The following is a 17,956-nucleotide window of genomic DNA, read 5'->3' as shown; positions in this document are numbered from 1 at the left end:
ACATTTCGGACTGGACCAGAGGAACGAGAGAGGTGAACGTCTATATGGCAGAGAATCTTTTGGCTACGAATGCTACCTCCGACAATTCTTGGTCAGAGCACGATCAGATGCTGGACCCTAGGAGCAGCCTGTGGAAGCGACGACCAGCTCTTAGCCCTAAATTTCAGACCTCGAAGGTTTACCACGACAAAACAACAGAAAAGACAGAAGAAGGTGATGCTGTATCTGTCGAAAAATCAAGATTCTCAGACGGATCTTGAAAATAAACCAAGTCCAGATCACAAGATAATCCCGAAAGGAGCTGTAACTGGTTAAGGGATAAGATGATGGAAACTTCCAAAGCCTACGCATCACTAACGACCACAAAACGTGAACCATTCATACCACAGCACTTGATCGCAGAAAATATGGTGCAGATCTACTGTAAAAATGTGTCAGATAAATAATTGTTTCAAGGAACCTGACAGGTATTGACTCCTTACTAGGAGAACTATTATAAGTCACTTCATATGGTTATGGTTATGGTTATGGTTATATGGAACACATAAAAAAAGACTACCAAAAGGTGCAAGAATTACAAAACACTAGTATAATACTATTCAAAATTTTAAAAACCAGACTCAAAGCATATCTAGATTAACAAATACCTGAAAAATACGCAAGTTTTGTGAAGAAGAGTAAGTATTGAATTTGAGGCAGCTTATTGAAAAGGATAGAGGATTTCAGGTGCCCCTGATTGTATGCTTTCTTGATTACGAGAAGGCATTCGACTGTGTCAGCTGGGCAAAACTTTAGACCATGATAATAAATAATGGCTGCCAAACCCAACTTGTAACCATTGTAAAGAATCTGTATGAATCAAATATGGCACTCAGTTTGGACCATACGTTCTCAGGATAATTTCAAACTTAACGGGGAATCAGACAGGGTTGTGTGGTATCATCATTCACATTCAACTTAAGATTTGTTCGAAGATACCACCGTCATAGCGGTAACAGAAGGAGAAATGATGCAAGTTCTCAGACGAGTTGAATACGAGAACAAAAGGGCCGCTTAAAAAGTAGTAAGAACACAAGTCAACTAATTATAGTCGATACAAAAGCGCCGTGGGCCGACTGACCAAATTATGGAAAGATTTCTCAATTTCCAAGAAAACAAAAATTAGACTCCTAAAAGCTTTCGCCTTCTCCATTTTTGTGAACGGTGCTGAAACTTGGCTCTTCCCTGATCCAATGTGGTGCTGTAGACCTAACGATAAAAACTTGACTGTCATCAATATGGGTCTTTCAGATTTTCGGCCGTTGTTAAGTTAAGATTATCTAAAGAGACTGATCATCTCCGGAAACGTTCCTCGAAGAAGAGTAAAGACAGCAAGAGGTAAATCACCAAACGGGCCATCTGGTTAAGTTTAACAAACAGCGGTCTTATTCAGGCAGGAAACAAGAGGTGGAAACAGATGGTCTAATATATTGGGGGGAGTCACGATCCTCAGTAATAAAGGAGCGAGTGAAGAGAGCGAGAGCTGCCAAAATTCCTGATTCAAGGACATCCGATGATGGTTGCTCATCGCTTGACATTTTTTGCACGCCTGTATAGCGGCTGTGTAGAGAAATACTCAGGGGAACTTCGAGTACAGGATTGGCAAAGAAAACTAACGGACAGAATCAAACGGTGAAAAACGTGCAGCCAATCTATCTCCTCGCAGTGCTGACTACAAAAATTCAAAATCGAAAAAAAAATTGCAACTCGCCGGTTTTGTTTTTGAGATCGTCGGCCAATTCGTTGTTTCGTATCCTGTAGGTCTCAAGTTCGTTCTCTAAATGGCGGATTTTTTGTCTAATTGCGTCAGACTCTTTGTTGGCAGCATTGAGTTCGGATTGAAGCCCTGCAACGTTACGCCCAAATGATAATCTCGGTTTTAACGACTTTAGGAACCTTTGCTTACTATCCATTCCAGCAGATTTTGCAAACACGTCTCTTTGCAGTTCTTCCATCTCGAAGCGAAGTTTGTTTGCTTCAGCATCGCGAACGGAAAGTTGCTTCGAGAGGTCATTCAGTTGACTTTGAAATTTCGCCTCTTGGTTAATTAGGTTTTTCCTGAAAAATTATCGGGTTTATAATTTACCTTTCGTTTATCGAAAATGCCGGCACTCGATTCCTTAAAATAGAACTTTAAGCTAATTTTAAACAAACATTTTCGGACCGTGCGTGACGTCTTTAGATTTTCGGGAAAATAACTTTCATTCCTCTAATTCATTCACGAAATAAACACATTTTCTCATTCGTCATCCCATAATTTGACCGGATGTGGTTTCAAAAATTTATAATGACGGCGAAATCTTTGCTATTGGGAAATATCATAATACTTACAAATATTTTATAAAACTTTTTCTCCCATTTAGACAGAATGTATATGGTTCTATTTAGTTGATTTATCCCAGAGATCATAAATAAAATTTCTACTAACCAAAACTAACGTAATTGGAGGAGATGGAATTTCATCATTGCAAGTTCAGTCTTCCATATTATCTAAATCCCTTAGTAAACACCCTTAATAGTTCCATATTAAAAAACTATTTTCCCTCCATTAAACAAAAAGGCATTTATTAAACCAGTTCCAAAAATACTGAATTTAAGACTAATTAGCACACTTCTAATTTATTCAAAAATCATAAAAAGGCACACGTTGCAACAATTCTTTACTTTTACAAGTTTATTACAGATTATTTCAGATTGTCAGTTAGCGTTTAGACCACAATTTAGTACCTCAACTAGTCTAACTAGTTAAATTTCTAACCGATATTTGCTCTTTTCAAGATAGGACGCAGATTTTTCCAAAGAAACTTCCATCGGCTCTTCTAATATTATTTATACATCTTCTGGATTCTCCTGCGTCATATGAGTCCAAATCGCTATAAAAGCTTCTATATTACAATCCGCGAAAAAAATCTGTCACACCACACACAAGATTCACCGTTCGGGATTACCCTTCTACTCATTGCTACCACCATTGATTCTTTAACATATTCTTAATTATCTATATCTATATTATTAATAAGTGCTTGTCTACTAACAAATTCCCTAAACCCTGCAAATACGCTAACGTCATTCCTGTCCCTAAAACATCTCAACCGCATGATGTTTCTCAATTCCGACCTATTAGCATTCTCCCTACTATATCTAAAGTGTTAGAAAAAGTTGTTGAGAAGCAGCTTGGAGATTTTATAACGCGGTACAATATTCTACCCCCAACGCAATCGGGCTTTAGGGCACATTATGGTACAAATACGGCTCTTTCAAAAGTTTGTGATGATATATATCGGGGAAATGATGTAGGCCTGAATACTTGCTTAATATTCGTTGATTATAGCAATGCATTTGACACCTTGGACCACCGCCTGCTCTTAGCTTAACTGAAATACTTTGGTGTTGGGGCTGGTGCGTTGCAGTTTTTCAAAAGTTACTTTTCTGATTGGCGTCAAAGAGTATTCTTCAATAACAGCTATTCCAATTATGTAAATATTCCCAAAGATGTAGCACAGGGTAGAATTTTAGGTCCGATCCTTTTTTGCGTTTACACCTACGACTTCTGTAAATTTATTAAGCATTGTTCCTCCCATCAGTACGCAGACGACACTCAAGTATATCTCTCTTTTAATTACTCTCAAATTAATACCGCAGTTAATAATATAAACAGTGATATAGTACGTGATAGTAAGCACGGTCTCTTACTTAACGAAAATAAGTCGCAACTCATAATTTTTGGTAAAGATAAAGGAAAAATAATTAGTCTAGATGCTGCCAAAATTTACTTAAATGGCTTTCTCTTACGGCCGGTTGCCGAATGCAAAAATCTAGGACTGCATTTGGATAATAATCTGCGTTTTGAAGGTCACGTAGCTTCATTGATCCAGAAATCGTTTTACAAGCTTCGGATTCTCTACTGTAATAAAGATATTCTGGACACAGCAATTAAGTTAAAACTTACCGATTCCTTAATTCTATCCACAATTTCATACTGTATGGTAGTTTACTGGCCTGCCCTACTTCAGAAGAACAAGGTTAGTCTTCAGCGTCTTCAGAATGCCTGTCTCAGATTCTCATACAATATTCGTAAATTTGATCATATATCTACTAGCCTAGAGGATTCTCACTGGCTAACATTAGACGAACGTTTTAAGTCGCAGCTTTTAGTCTTAATTAAAAAAGTAATATCTCTCCAACGTCCGACGTATCTTTTTGACAAACTTACTCGTGGATCAGATATTCATTCGGTTAATATTCGCCATAGGGGGCTGTTTGACGTTCCCAAACATACTTCAGCACAGTTTCAGCGCAGTTTTACGTACAATGCTATCAAGGCTTACAACAAACTCCCTCTCCAACTGAGATCAATCACCACGCTAACTTCATTCAAACAAAAACTTAAGCAATACATTTATCTTAATAGAGACCGATCATAAAACTAGTAACTATCAAATTTTATATAAGTATTTCTTTTTTGAATTCACTCTAGCAGTGTCTACCATTTTGAATGAATGTCTATATAATTTATTTGCTATATTTTATTTCATAAATTGTGTCATATACTCGTTTTAGGGGGTTGCATGCCGCCCCCACAGTTATATATTTTTGTAAAATATCTCCGTTGAAACCGAATAAAGGCTATTTATTATTATTATTATTATTCTCTAACGAAATATCTTACTTCCATATTAAAAGCCTTTAAGGGAAATCTGATAGTTTTGTACTTAATTCCAATTCATTGAACATTTATAAACTATTAGATTGGTTCCAAACGATGTTTTAGTTGATTTCGACTAATCTGGAATCAAATCTTCTTATCTTGATTGCAAAATGCTTGTCTGGAACATAGTTTTTTTAAGACGGTCAAATTTATGAACAAGTGTCAAGAACAGCTAAGGGTTCTCCAATATCACCAGTAATTGCAAATATATTTATGGAAGCGTTGAAGAGAAATCCAATCTCAACACTGGCCATCTAAAACCAAAACCACGCTTAGTTGATGATACTTTTGTTATGTGGCCTCATGGTCAAGAATCAATCCAATATTTTGTAAACCATTTACGCCCTATACAACTTAACATAAATGCTGCAACTGAATTAGAAACTAATAATAATCTCACATTGTTAGATATTTGTATTAACAGAAAATAGGAACTAACATTTGGTTTACAGAAAACCTACGCGCATAGACTTTAATGACCAAAAAATCATCAGCCGTAGAACTAGCTCAAGCTGAAAGACTGAACGCAGAATTAAGACGTCTAACATCTGCGATATGTTCTAATCAAAACTAGTTCCAGCTAAGTTCTGTAGCAACTAACAGGGTGATTCGCCAACAACGATGTAAGAGCCAACAGATTACTGGTTTACCTTTTTTGGGCTTTAGTAAGGAACGAAAACTTTGTTTCGGTTTTTCACTTTCTTGAGTTAAACTTATCGAGCAGTATCTAAGTAACACCAGGCATTGTGTTGAAGTTGGAAAGAAAATTTAATTTGGAAAAGTCTTACTATGTTCCAATCGCCAAAGACCTACCACAAAGTTCAGTTTTGGGCCCATTAATATTTGCTTTTACTTGCTAAGAAAAGAACTTGCCTCTCAGAAGTCAAAATACATAGTTTCTGAAGAAAAACTGATTAGCCTGGGCAAATGATTACAAGCAATGGTCTCCGACCCAATTTAACTCCATTGTTAAAGAAGCCAGATTTGAAGTATGCGTTGGCGATAGAAGGATTGTGTTAACCATAGTTTCCGGCTTCTGTTATGATTTGGGGATCCTTGTCAGCAAGTGGAGTAGGAAATTTGCTTTGTTTAGGGTATTATGAATGCTGATAACTACATTCATGTGCTCCAAAGTAACTTAATATCCCAAGTCAGACAAATTGCGTTTAAACAATATTATCTTCCAACACGATGGTGCAGCTTGCCATTCCAGTATTAAAATGGACGTCGAGCAGTCAATCAATCGCCTATCGAAAACTTATAAAACGTTCTGGAATTTTAAACCGGTTGCTAGTATTACATATTTCACACAAAACGCGTAATTTTGATTAGTTGGGCCAACTTTACCGAGACAAAACTGGCATATTAAGAACAAGATTGGTAAGTTTGGAAATTGGCATGAATTCTAAGCCACTACAATATTCTGGGGAAAGGCAACATTGACCTGAAGCCAACCTTGAACTGAAAAAACATCTGGAAGTTATCTGCGTCACTCTCGCGCAAACAAAATGTTCTAATCATAAACTCGCGAAAAACAGTTTTGCTCAAAATAGTCAGTGTCTTAAGTTTAAGTGCCAGTTTAATCAGGAGGCCGAACCTTCCTGGTACTAAAATTCAGATAAAATATACAGACTGCTTATAAATATTGGTTTTATAGAATTTCTCCAAACACCATTATGATAGTTTTTACATAATACACGACTATTACAACAGAGAGTTTTGTCGCTGTCTGAAAATTCCATGCGGTTGTTGTCTAGATATATATTTCTGTAACTTTCAAAACTGCAGCACGAAACTTTCATTCTAGAGTCCTATAGGGCAAGGCAGATAATACGTAACACCTTATCATTCACATTCCAATCTCTATTGTAAGATCCGTTCCTGTAAAAAAAGTTTTCATTCCAATGAAAGTTTTTCAGTCGCATCAACAAATAATGGATATTTCAGAGATTCCACTTGTTTCATTGCATGCAACTCTACATTTTAGTAGTGTTTGGTCTTAATTCCGCTCTAAACTCTATCTAATGTCTCTCTAAAGATAACAGCTGAATATAGGTTCAAAATCTGTGGAGATAAGACACGACTTTGTCGCACTTTTTAATCAGTACGTCTTCTGAAGTTCTATACTACGTTTGACGCCAATGCAGTTCGAAGATGATGAGCGAATCTTGTTCATAGACCTCACTTGCTCTTAAAATTTCGATGACCTTTTGATACCATAATCAAACGCTTTTCTGTAATATATAAATTATGTACAAATACATTTACATTCACGTCTTTACACTATTTGGTTAGGAAAAAGCTGTGCCCATGTTTGGACATAATGATCATAAATAGCAATAAACTCTTACCATATTTCTTACACTCATTGATTATTAAAATCCGTTTATAACGAGGTCGAAAAAATACTAGATATTAAGTATGGTATGCAGACTTTTAAATTTCCGATCATTGGAGCTTTCAATACATTCTTAGAAAGGAAATTAAAAAAGATATTCTAAACGTAGTAAGGATTTTTTTTTATATAATTTCTTATTAAATAAAATTAGGAAATCTAGCAAATTATTTTTTTTATTTGCAATACAGGATTACATTTTGTATCAAACGATGTACCATAGTATAATAGCTCTCCATTTTAATCGATGGACTAGTTTTAATAATAAAGAAGTTAGCAATAGTGCTGTGAGTTTGATTACGCTGTATTAATATGGTCATCACTAAAATTATACATGTATAGCTTGGAACCAATATCATGGGCTGATATATATTATGCACAAAGTTTTGAGTGCATTGGAATGAGTGTTTATTAAAACAGTGACTAATGAAGTTTATGAACGTGTTCCATAATATACTTTTTTTTTTACTTTTTTTTGATCCCGCATATACGTGAACATAACGTGGAAGAAAAATTTCAAGTATTGTGTTAAACGTTTTTTTCTAAAATCCGATGGCAAAAAGTTAACAGAGAGTTGAGATGAACACACGGACACGTCAAAATAGCTACAAAAATTGGTTCGAAAAACTATCAACAAAAATCGATACGGACAAGTTATTATTCTTTTACCAGAAAGATTATAATTACTTCAGAGCGGCTGATACCTAGAGAAAAGTTTCAAAAATAGTTTTTAAAAACTATTTTCGAAACTTTCAGTGACTGAATCACCGTTCCGCCTCTGTTTTTTTGAATTTCATTTGCGTCGCAAAATAACAAGCCCGTTACTTTTTTTAGTACAAACGTAAATAAATAATATTCGTCGAAAACTTGGAATTGGCATTTGGAAGAAAGCAACGACTATATAAAAAAGCTCGTATCAATATTGTTCAGCAGTTAGGCAAATTTGGTTATTAATAAATAATATGCAAAATTTGCAACAATGTTTGCAAAATATCCTTTATTGGCCATTATTCCGGTGTTTTTACAGAGTACCGTAGTTTTTATGGCATATACAGTGACAGTAAACTAATTGATAATAATAATAATTAATTAATATCAAACCAAATTTAAAATATTTTCACTCAACTCTTCTACTTTAAATTTTTAATCCTTTAATATAGAAAAAGAAACACGGTTTTCAGTGTTTTATTGATCATATTATGTAACGTTAAAAACTTGATATATTTGACTCCGCCATTTTGTTTTACATTAACAATACCAAATTATAGGATTATAATGAATGCCATCAAATACGCCCGATTTGGAATTTGTGATAATAGTTCGTCAAACGAGCCGAATGCTGTGTGGAATTGAAGACAAGATCTGAAAAACATATATGTCGATCTTGGTTAGAATCCGCTAATCTTAATGTTATATATTTGCTGGGAGATGCGAGAAGCGACAACAGGATTAAGAATAGCAAAACGCAAGAAACATACATAACATCACAGAATCAAATGGACAGACGCCAGAATTCTACAAAAGGTGAAGAAGATAAAGTTGAGAGAAGCTTCCTTCATCTAACGAAAAACAACACCTTGAGTCATCCAAGCGTAGAAATCCCAGGGCTATGGCTACGTCTAGTATCCCCTGCCTTGACCTGCACCACCTGTCAGGTGGCTCCCTAGCTACCTAGCACCGTATAAATGCGGGTAGCTTCGATCGTAGCGCTCAGTTTTCACTTGAAAACGGTTGGTGATACTTTCTTTGCTTATAATAAAATCTTGGTGTATTAACTCTTTATGGAGGTAGAAGACTCCATGTTGGTTTTGGGTGCTAGTTTTGGTTAGTTGGTGTCTTTCACTACGCAAGAGAAATAAATACGTTTTTGGCTCTGTTCACACATTATTATAAGCATTATTGCCAATCCTAATTCTAATTCTAATTCTCATTCTGGTTGATTTAGATTGAGAATTGGTGCTTGGTTTGTATAGAATGTTTTTTTTTTCTGTAATTGTTACTAGTGTTTATTACCGTTTTTCATTCGCTGTGCCTTATTTATTTTGCATCTTGCCATTTGTATTCCTTGCAATATATTTATTGGCTAATAAACTTTAAAGTTTATTATTACTATTTGATATGAATCATTTCATGTCACTAGGATAACAAAATCGTTTAAATTGGAAACGATAATTTTACATGTGGATACTAAGAAATTCCTACCATTGCCAGGATGTATATTTATTATATTCACATTGAGGACAATTATAAGTTTAAAAAATAATTTTATTTGCAAATTTATTTTAAAAAACTGCATCTTTAAGCGGAAAACTAATTGGAAACATATTTTTATTCAACAACACATACTTTCAAACACCTCCTACGCATGGGTTGTATTAAACGTCTGCAATTCTCTAGTGGAATGCTGGTCCATGCTTTTCTCATATCTTCGAATAGTTTAGTTTGGTTAGCTAGTTTTAAGTATCATGCACAGATTTTCTATTGGGCTATAAGTGACTCTCCTATCACAATGTTTGTGATCGCTGGCGCGCTGCAATTTCCAAGGAACTGATAAATTTTCTTTTGCACGTTTTCTAATAGGCATTCATACTGATCCATGGTACCAGTTTCTGTAAAATGGACCAACACAATTCCAGGAATGTGGCTACACTCCACTCGGCTCATATTAATTATTTGGTGGACGCCAAGTTGTACCTAGTTCAAACTGTTGCGAATACTTCCAACACAAAGTTCTCTTGGATTTTCAAAATTCTTTAAAAATGTGAACTGCTGGTTTGCGAGGGCCTGCTTTAATAATGCAAATAATTCAACGATGTTTCCAAACTCGTTTTTCTGGGACGTCGCTTTATAGGGACAGTTCTAATTCTACGAACTCTAACATGATGAATAGCATTCAACGCGGCTTTTTAACCATTAACCATTTCTGCAACATTTTTTAAAATAAATTAGCGAATAAAATTATTGTTTAAACTTGTGATTGTGTTTAATTTGTCAATAATATAAATACATCCTAACAATAGTAACAATGATATAATATTCGAAATATCTTCAACAAATTTCGTAGTACCAACAATTAAAATTATCGTAAGCTTATCGTTTTCAATTACTTTCCGTCACTGTATATATTTTACCACAATCTGGTACTGAATAACTGGGATGCCGAGAACTATGAGGAATGGTATAATATAAATTACATCTAGGCGTTCTGTGGAACACCGACATAATTGTCCGCAATAAGAAAATGTCAACCTTGTAACACTATATCGGTTATTCATTTTCAGTTTATGTACATTCTTTTTTGTTAACGTTATGCTAAAGGTTTAGATTAAATCCGAGTCTATTTCGTTTGAGCACTTGGTGTGAATCACGATATTTTTGATAAATTTAGGAATAATGTCCCTGAATTGCACAGTTGTACAAGATCGTCATTATGGTAAAACGACATACGCATTTCAATATTTTGCATTTATGAACAATCCAAAAGGAAAACGTAAATGTCTATGCTACAAAAATTTCAAAATACTGGCTCACTTACGTAACTACCATAGTCCGACTTCTTTGGTATGACTATATTAGATGTAGTCGTGGCATTAGATGTTTTTTAGAATAAGGAATAGTGACAGTTCCGGCAAATCTTTTTTTTATTCATGACCCACAATATTTGCTATTTTCAAAGCAACTGACAACTCCAAATAAGAGGCTCTAAAAATCCTTAATGTAACGATATTTCACAAATATGGTCATGATGCTTTTAGCTAGACTAGCTGGCTCTCATTCTGCTCTTTATATATTGTTTGAGTAGAGCTAAAGAAGGGACATTAACACTGTCTCGATTGACTGGTTATCATATTGATGAGGACATCAAGCGCAAAAGCAGAAAATCAAAAGATCAGCGACTGAAACTGGTACGATTACTCTGTGCACTGACTTCTTTGTTATAGAGACCAGACGCAATCTTATCTCCTTATAAAATTGTTCGTAAATCTATTTTTGCTTGACTCCGAGAAAGAATTCGTCATAACCGTAATGAAATAGACCAAATTAATAAGACTCTTCTGTCTTTACAACTTGAAATGACTTCCATATTGAAACATGATTCATGACAAAGCTGAAAATCTTCGTTTATCATCTACCCAGATTCACATTCAAAAATTTGAAAAACTAACGTTAACACTGGTGAAACGATCAAACTTTCTTAGCTACCAAACACCGTGGTAAATGTATCATCGCACCAACTTTCTGAAACGGAAAAATCAATTCTTGGTTACTAGGTTCCATCACAAAACACATTTTACTAAAACCTTCCAAAGACGAGTTCCAATGCAATCGCACATTTGCCACTATTGTCGTTCCTTACATTCAAAATATCACTGACAACATATCAAAACTTCTTAAGACTTATAACGTCAAGGCCAGATTTAACACTTGTACGCAGATCTCTCAACAGTTTCGATCCCTCAAGGACAAAATTCCAGGTACATTGAAGAGACCGGGCGAAAAATATCCACTAGGTAAAGAACATGAAAGAGCCTTAATATAATCACGAAACCGGGCATAAAATTTTATTCAATAAAACTAAAATTCTATGTATAAGCAACCAGACAATCTTAAATGCGACTCAGGCTTCACCTTTCATTTGAATATATTATAATAAATAATAACTTTTGTATATAACTTTTCTAGTTCCTGAGATAAGGTCGTGGTATTTCGTAACCGATCCCATACATTATTATAATTAGTGCCGGCCTGTTTGTCTACTACAAGAGGTTATTACAAACAAAATGCAGCAAATAAACTAGAGGGAAACATGAAGAACCTGAAGAACCTAAAGATCCAAATTGTGTCCTCTTCTTGAGGATTAATATAGGTTCATCTAAAACGTTTTTATCATTTTTCCAGGACTAAGTTAAGATCTTATTACATTATTATATATCATTATTAATATTTTCCGTTCATAGTTGAAGTTATTGTTAGAATATTTCAATATTGCAATTATAGCATTTTTTAAATATTTTGCTTAAGTTTGACGTTGAACTAATTGGTCTACAATTACCGAGATCCGATCGACATCCCGCTTTTTATATAGGTGATACTATAGACGTTTAAACTGATAAGGTATGTTACCTTACTTACTTATTATATGACATAACCGCTCCACAATACGTAAGTGCAAAAATGTTTAAATTTACTTAGTAATTTTATCGTCTCCTGGAGGACATTTGCTTTTTTTTTAAAATATTTATGTATTCCATTATCTCATTTACCGTGACTGTCGTTAAAAACATTGATCGTAGACTTCTTTTGTTGATTATTACGGGAGAGATGCGCAACTTTATTTTGCCAGCCATTTTTGCTCCTATGTTCATTGAAGATATTAGCATTGAACTGAGGTGGATTTTACTTGATGAAAATCCATTTAACAAAATAAATAAGAACTAAAATTTCATATTTTCACGAAATTATATACTATGATATGACAATTGTTTCGACAACACCGTGTCTTTATCAAATGTGATACATTTGATTGTTTCATTAAGTGGGCTTTTATTTTCAATTAAGTACTATTTGTCTTAACAAGATTATTTAGCTTTGATGTTTAGCCAATTTCGATAAGCTTTATGTTCAGTAAGTAATGCAGGTTTTTATTAAGTCTCTTTGTCTTTAGTTAATTAACTCACTTAACTGTTCTATTTGTAATCCATGGTTTTATCTTACGGTAGTTCTTAATAAAATATACTATCCCCTGTGATTTATCTATAATCTTAATTAACATTTTAATTCCAGTTTAAATCCAGGTTTGCCTCTTTTTGATCCTACTGTTTTGTGAGCTGGAAGAAATACTTTCATCTGCACAGTCTGTTCTTCAAGAACAATTTACAGTGACTCACAGCTTAAATGATGCAGTCGCTTTTCTTTATTGATTGAAAAAAAAACAACTTATTGAAATCAAGTAAGTAAAGATTCTTCTAAAAAAGTGTGAGTTACTGTTTGTCTTAAATGTGCCTTACTTAGATAACAATAAAGAATTAATTAAATTATATACAGTATTAACGTCACAGCTTAAAAGATGCAAAACAAAATACAACTAAATCAATAGTGAAAAACAACTGCATAATTTGAAATACTCCTGCTAATATTTAGTCGAGACTCCCTTGTTATCGATAACGGCTTCTGAGTATTGATTAAACGAATTTTCTAGTATACTCCGGGGAAATTGTGTTCCACACTTCAGTAATTTTTACTTTTAATTCATTATTGTTATATATTGGAGCACTTTGTTTTTTAATCTCAACTACAATTTTGTCAATTACATTTAATTCTTGTGACTGGGCTAGTGTCTTAATAACATTTGGGGAGTTATACCGGACCCGAAATGACGCGTGCTTTCTATCATTGTTATGATAGAACCGATAATTGTTACGCATATTTAATTTTTGGGCCTAGTAACCAGATGCTGTCTTAATATAATCAAATACACATATTGGTTCGTATTTCCTTCAATGAAATGCATATTATCTACTCTTGTAGATGACATACAGCCCCATAACGTCACTCCACCTCCACCGTGCATTACCTTAGCTTTTAAATTTTTTATTTTTAATTCTTCCTTAGGTTTCTCCATACTGATATTTTTCCATCGGATCCAAATAAGTTTATTTTGGTCTCATCGGCAAACATTACCGAATTCCAGAACTTCAAATCTTTATCGATTCTTTCTCTAGCGAATGCCAATCTCGCGCGTCTATTTCTTCGGCTAATGAAAGACTTATTTCTGGCAGTTCGACCATGTAAATTGTTTTTTCGCAGGATTCGTCGAATTGTTTCGGGGTCTTACCTTTTTCTAAACTGTCTCTCCACCTCGACATACATCTTCGGTGCACTTTTTTGTTGGATTATTCGATATCTCTCTTACAATAAATCACGTTGATTGAAGATTTTATTTGAAGCTAACCTTGACTTATTCTCGACCGTCGACGCTCAATGATATGCTGAACAATTGACGGACATTTATTTACCATTTTGGCTATGCCTCTTTTGCTGTATCCATTTCTGTGATGAGTAATAATTAAATTTCTCTCAGAAATTGTAGTCTGACGACCGATTTAAAAAAAAATCGTTTTGCTGAACGAAAACGTGTTTTAAAATGGTAAACTTAACAAAAAACAATTGCAATAATAAATAAAAGCCTTGGTAAATTTCAAACTGTTTTGACCCCGGTTATAATATTTGCCTCATTTAAGTTGTGACGTTAATATTGCATATAATTTAATTAATGATTATATACAATTGCAGCTTGCACCTTAAATGGCACATTAAGTTTCACTGTGAAGAACACGTTTGTTGTAAAATTAAATTAGTTAGTTCCGGTCTTTTTAACTTTTGGAATTTCAAGTTTAACTTACTCTTTGTCTTCGATTTTTTTGCTCAGCGACCTGTCAAGATTCGGAACCACCTCCGGACTCCCACTTTCTTCCACTTTCTCCAACTGATTGGGTTCTTCTTGTATTCCGTTAACGGTATACTTGAATGTTTTTTTGATTTCCATTACCGGACTTTCTGGCGGAGTGGCCAGCTTCTGAGAAACGCCGGAAAGCGGCACCTTGGGTAATATCGCGGTGGTACCATGACCGCACGGCTTCACTCCTCCACCAGACGAACTGCGTCGTTCGCTGGACTTGTTATCCGCCACTTTCAGGCCGTTTACGTAAGTGTCGCACATATTTTCGCGTTCGTTTTTTTCGTAAAATGTCTCCACCTCACTACTGATAGTTTTCGATGCATTCACGACATTTTTTGGCAGTGATACTGAGTCACTTTCGGGCGCAAGTTCAGGTGTTGAAGGTTGATTATTTTTACACATATTCTTTTTTACGTCCGTCGGCGACGATCGCTCCGAGTTTTCCCTATCTTTGATTTTCTTTTGAACCGGCGTCGCGTCAGCTTCTTTATCCTTACCCTTTCTGCTGCCTCCTTCGTCTTTTTTCGATTTTCGGAAAAAATTAAACATCGTCGAGCGAATATTTCGAAATCACAGATACATTGTATCGAGCCGCAGTTGGAAAACAACTGAAAAGTTCGTTAATGTATCGTTCAAATACCCATGTATTTATATATAGAAACAAACACATAACCACTTCATTTTAAAGGTTTGCGTTATCAAGCTTTTTTCCGAAGTTATTTTAAAGCGGTACGTATAAAACTATAAATATATGCGTTTACTCGCGTATTTTCTTTTAAGTTGATAGGGGACAGACTGAAAATTGAACTTAAGAATCAAAAGAGCCTCAGAGTGGGGACACAATCTGGAAATAGCGTCACAGGTTGGACGAAAAAGAGGCATTGCGGTTGCGAAATTGGATTCGATTCATTTATAGACGGCCTTGGTACGCACTCGTATTTTACGGCTTTTATTTGAAATTTCGCGGTTCTAAATAAACCAAGTGTCAAATTAACAGTGGTAGCTTTGTTTGCGACGCCCGGTTTCGTTGAAATCAAAGCGGAGAAGCGGAAGAAGTTCGGTCGTGCTGCTGATAAATTCGTTTTTTATTGCTCCACTCACGGGAATCGAAGCATTGATAAATAATTTAGGAACAGACGCCTACAAGTGGGAGATTTATTTTTACCCCTCATGTGCGTCATTCGTACTACGCATATATTTTTGTGTTTCTAAACTATGAAGAAGAAGAAACACTTAAGTTTTTCAATTTGAATTTAGTTCGAATTATATGTTATTCAGTGTCTCTTTAAAGAAACTTTCACATGGTACTCTGATGCTATTTACAAATCTCCCCTGGATTCATCCTGTTGATGAATCGCCAATCATCCTGCTGTTTAATTGAAACTGCATTCTATCCTCTAGCTGCTTACTAACTACCAGAGGGAGACGGAGCTGAAGGAAGGACATAAATATTGTTTCGGACGAATGAGATTATTTGATGATGATGAATAAGATTTGATGTTTGGTCCCATGGTTATGTTTGGCAATAAGATTTTTCTGTTCCCTATCTTGCTCTTATCTGAGTGCAGTTTCCTGCCAAACAAGATTTATGAAAAATTTTTTTTATATATAGTTTCGTACTTAATTCTTTTCACTTCATTGAACAAATAAAAAGCATTAAATTAGATACACAAGACATTCTGGTTAGTTTCGACGTAGAATCCCTCTTTACCAAAGTTCTTATTCCTGAAACTGTCACCATCATTTCAGATATATTAAAATCCGAGAATCTGGAACCAAACCTTCTCACCTTAATTGAAAAATGCTTATCGGGAACATATTTTTTTTTTTTTTTTTATATAACAGTAAAATTTTTGAACAAACGTCGGGAACAGCTATGGGTTCTCTCTCCGCTATCATCAGTCATCGCGAATTTATTTATTGAAGCCTTTGAGATGAAATCTCTCGACACCTTTCATCAAAAACCAAAATTATGGAAACGCTACGTAGATGATACTTTTGTAATTTGGCCTCATGGTCAGGAATCCCTAGTAGATTTTCTTAGACATTTAAACTCCATACACCCTAACATACGTTTTACCATTGAAACAGAAACTAATAACAACCTGTCATTCTTAGAAATTCTTATCAATAGAAAATCAGATCTAACATTGGGTCACCTACGCACACTGACCGATACTTTAATTCTCTTGTTTACAGAGCCGTAAAACTATCTCAGCTCGAGTCATTGAACCCAGAATTAAAACACCTTACCTTTGCTCTTCTCTCTAATAATTTCCGCATTAAAGATATTAAGCGTTCTATCATAAAATTCACTATAACAATAAAGCTGATAGCAATCCCACACTTGCCACTGTTGTCCTTCCTTAATTCAAAACATCATTGACCACATATCAAAAGTTCCAAAGAAGTATAATGTCAAAACCTGATTTATCACTTGTCCAAGAATCTCTCAACATCTTCGGTCCGTCAAAGACAAAATTCCATTTGAGATGCCACGAGTTTACAGCATTCCATGAATATGCGGCAAAGAATACATTGGAGAGACCGGACGAAAAATATCAACTGTTGCCGAACACAATCACGAAACTGGTCATAAAATTTTATTCGATAAAACTAAAATTCTTGCATGTAATCAATTCTTCTACCAACGAAAATTCCCAGAGTCTATAGAACTAACAACCTAACAATCTTAACCGCGACTCAGGTCTTTATCTGTGACCAATATGGGAATCCGAGACGGTGTTTATGCCCCTGATTTAGCTCCGCCCCCCTCAAACAATATATAAGCAGGTACCGCGTAAAATACGAGCCATTTTCAGTCAAGCTCTGAAGAAGCCAACAGGATGATTGGCGAAACGTTAGCTAGTTCGGCTCAACAAAAACGGACACAGGAGGAGTCTAGAAGTTCTATAAAAAAACATTACAGTAGCCTATGGAAGGATCTTTGAAAAAAAAATTACGAAAAAGCTCAAAATCTATGTTTATTTTTTACTTAGCATATTGAAAAATTTACCTTATCAGAAGTGAAACCATCAAACTTGATAACTACCAAACGCTTTGGTTAATGTACTATCATACCAATTTTCTGGGATTGAAAAATCTGTTGTTTCACAAGGTTCCAACGACAACAAGGTTTCACAAACGAATTGCAAAACGGCAGCATATTTCTTAAATCTCAAAAATCTAATCCCGGCATTTAAATAGATAATAAAATAAATTAATAAAAAAAAAAATTATTGAACAGACGGATCCTAGCGCCAACTTACAAAAGATCCTACGTCATCTATGGTACGTAACGTTACATCCGCTAACAGAGCTTCTTCTCTAGTAGAATTCATAAAAAATCTGTAAC

At 34.9% G+C, this 17,956-nt stretch overlaps 1 protein-coding gene across 5 annotated transcripts in view; it reads right to left on the bottom strand.

Moving 5' to 3' along the window:
• LOC132700732 (protein FAM184A-like) overlaps window positions 1-17,956 on the bottom strand; it is a 72,227-nt gene that overhangs the window by 11,627 nt on the left and 42,644 nt on the right. For 3 of the 5 annotated variants that reach the window (XM_060668246.1, XM_060668245.1, XM_060668244.1), the window contains 2 exons: window positions 1,946-2,097; window positions 1,751-1,885 (listed from right to left, as the gene is read on the bottom strand). In XM_060668246.1, the coding sequence (XP_060524229.1) occupies window positions 1,751-1,885; window positions 1,946-2,097 (287 nt within the window). Of the gene's footprint in view, window positions 1-1,750; window positions 1,886-1,945; window positions 2,098-14,545; window positions 15,372-17,956 lie in introns of those variants that run through there. The other 2 variants (XM_060668243.1, XM_060668241.1) reach the window with 2 other exon arrangements.

Source organism: Cylas formicarius, unplaced genomic scaffold (genome assembly GCF_029955315.1).
Source record: "Cylas formicarius isolate icCylForm1 unplaced genomic scaffold, icCylForm1.1 PGA_scaffold_4__25_contigs__length_36172078, whole genome shotgun sequence".
In the NCBI taxonomy this organism is placed as follows: Eukaryota; Metazoa; Arthropoda; class Insecta; order Coleoptera; family Brentidae; genus Cylas; species Cylas formicarius.
This window is presented reverse-complemented; position numbering and strand designations above follow the sequence as displayed.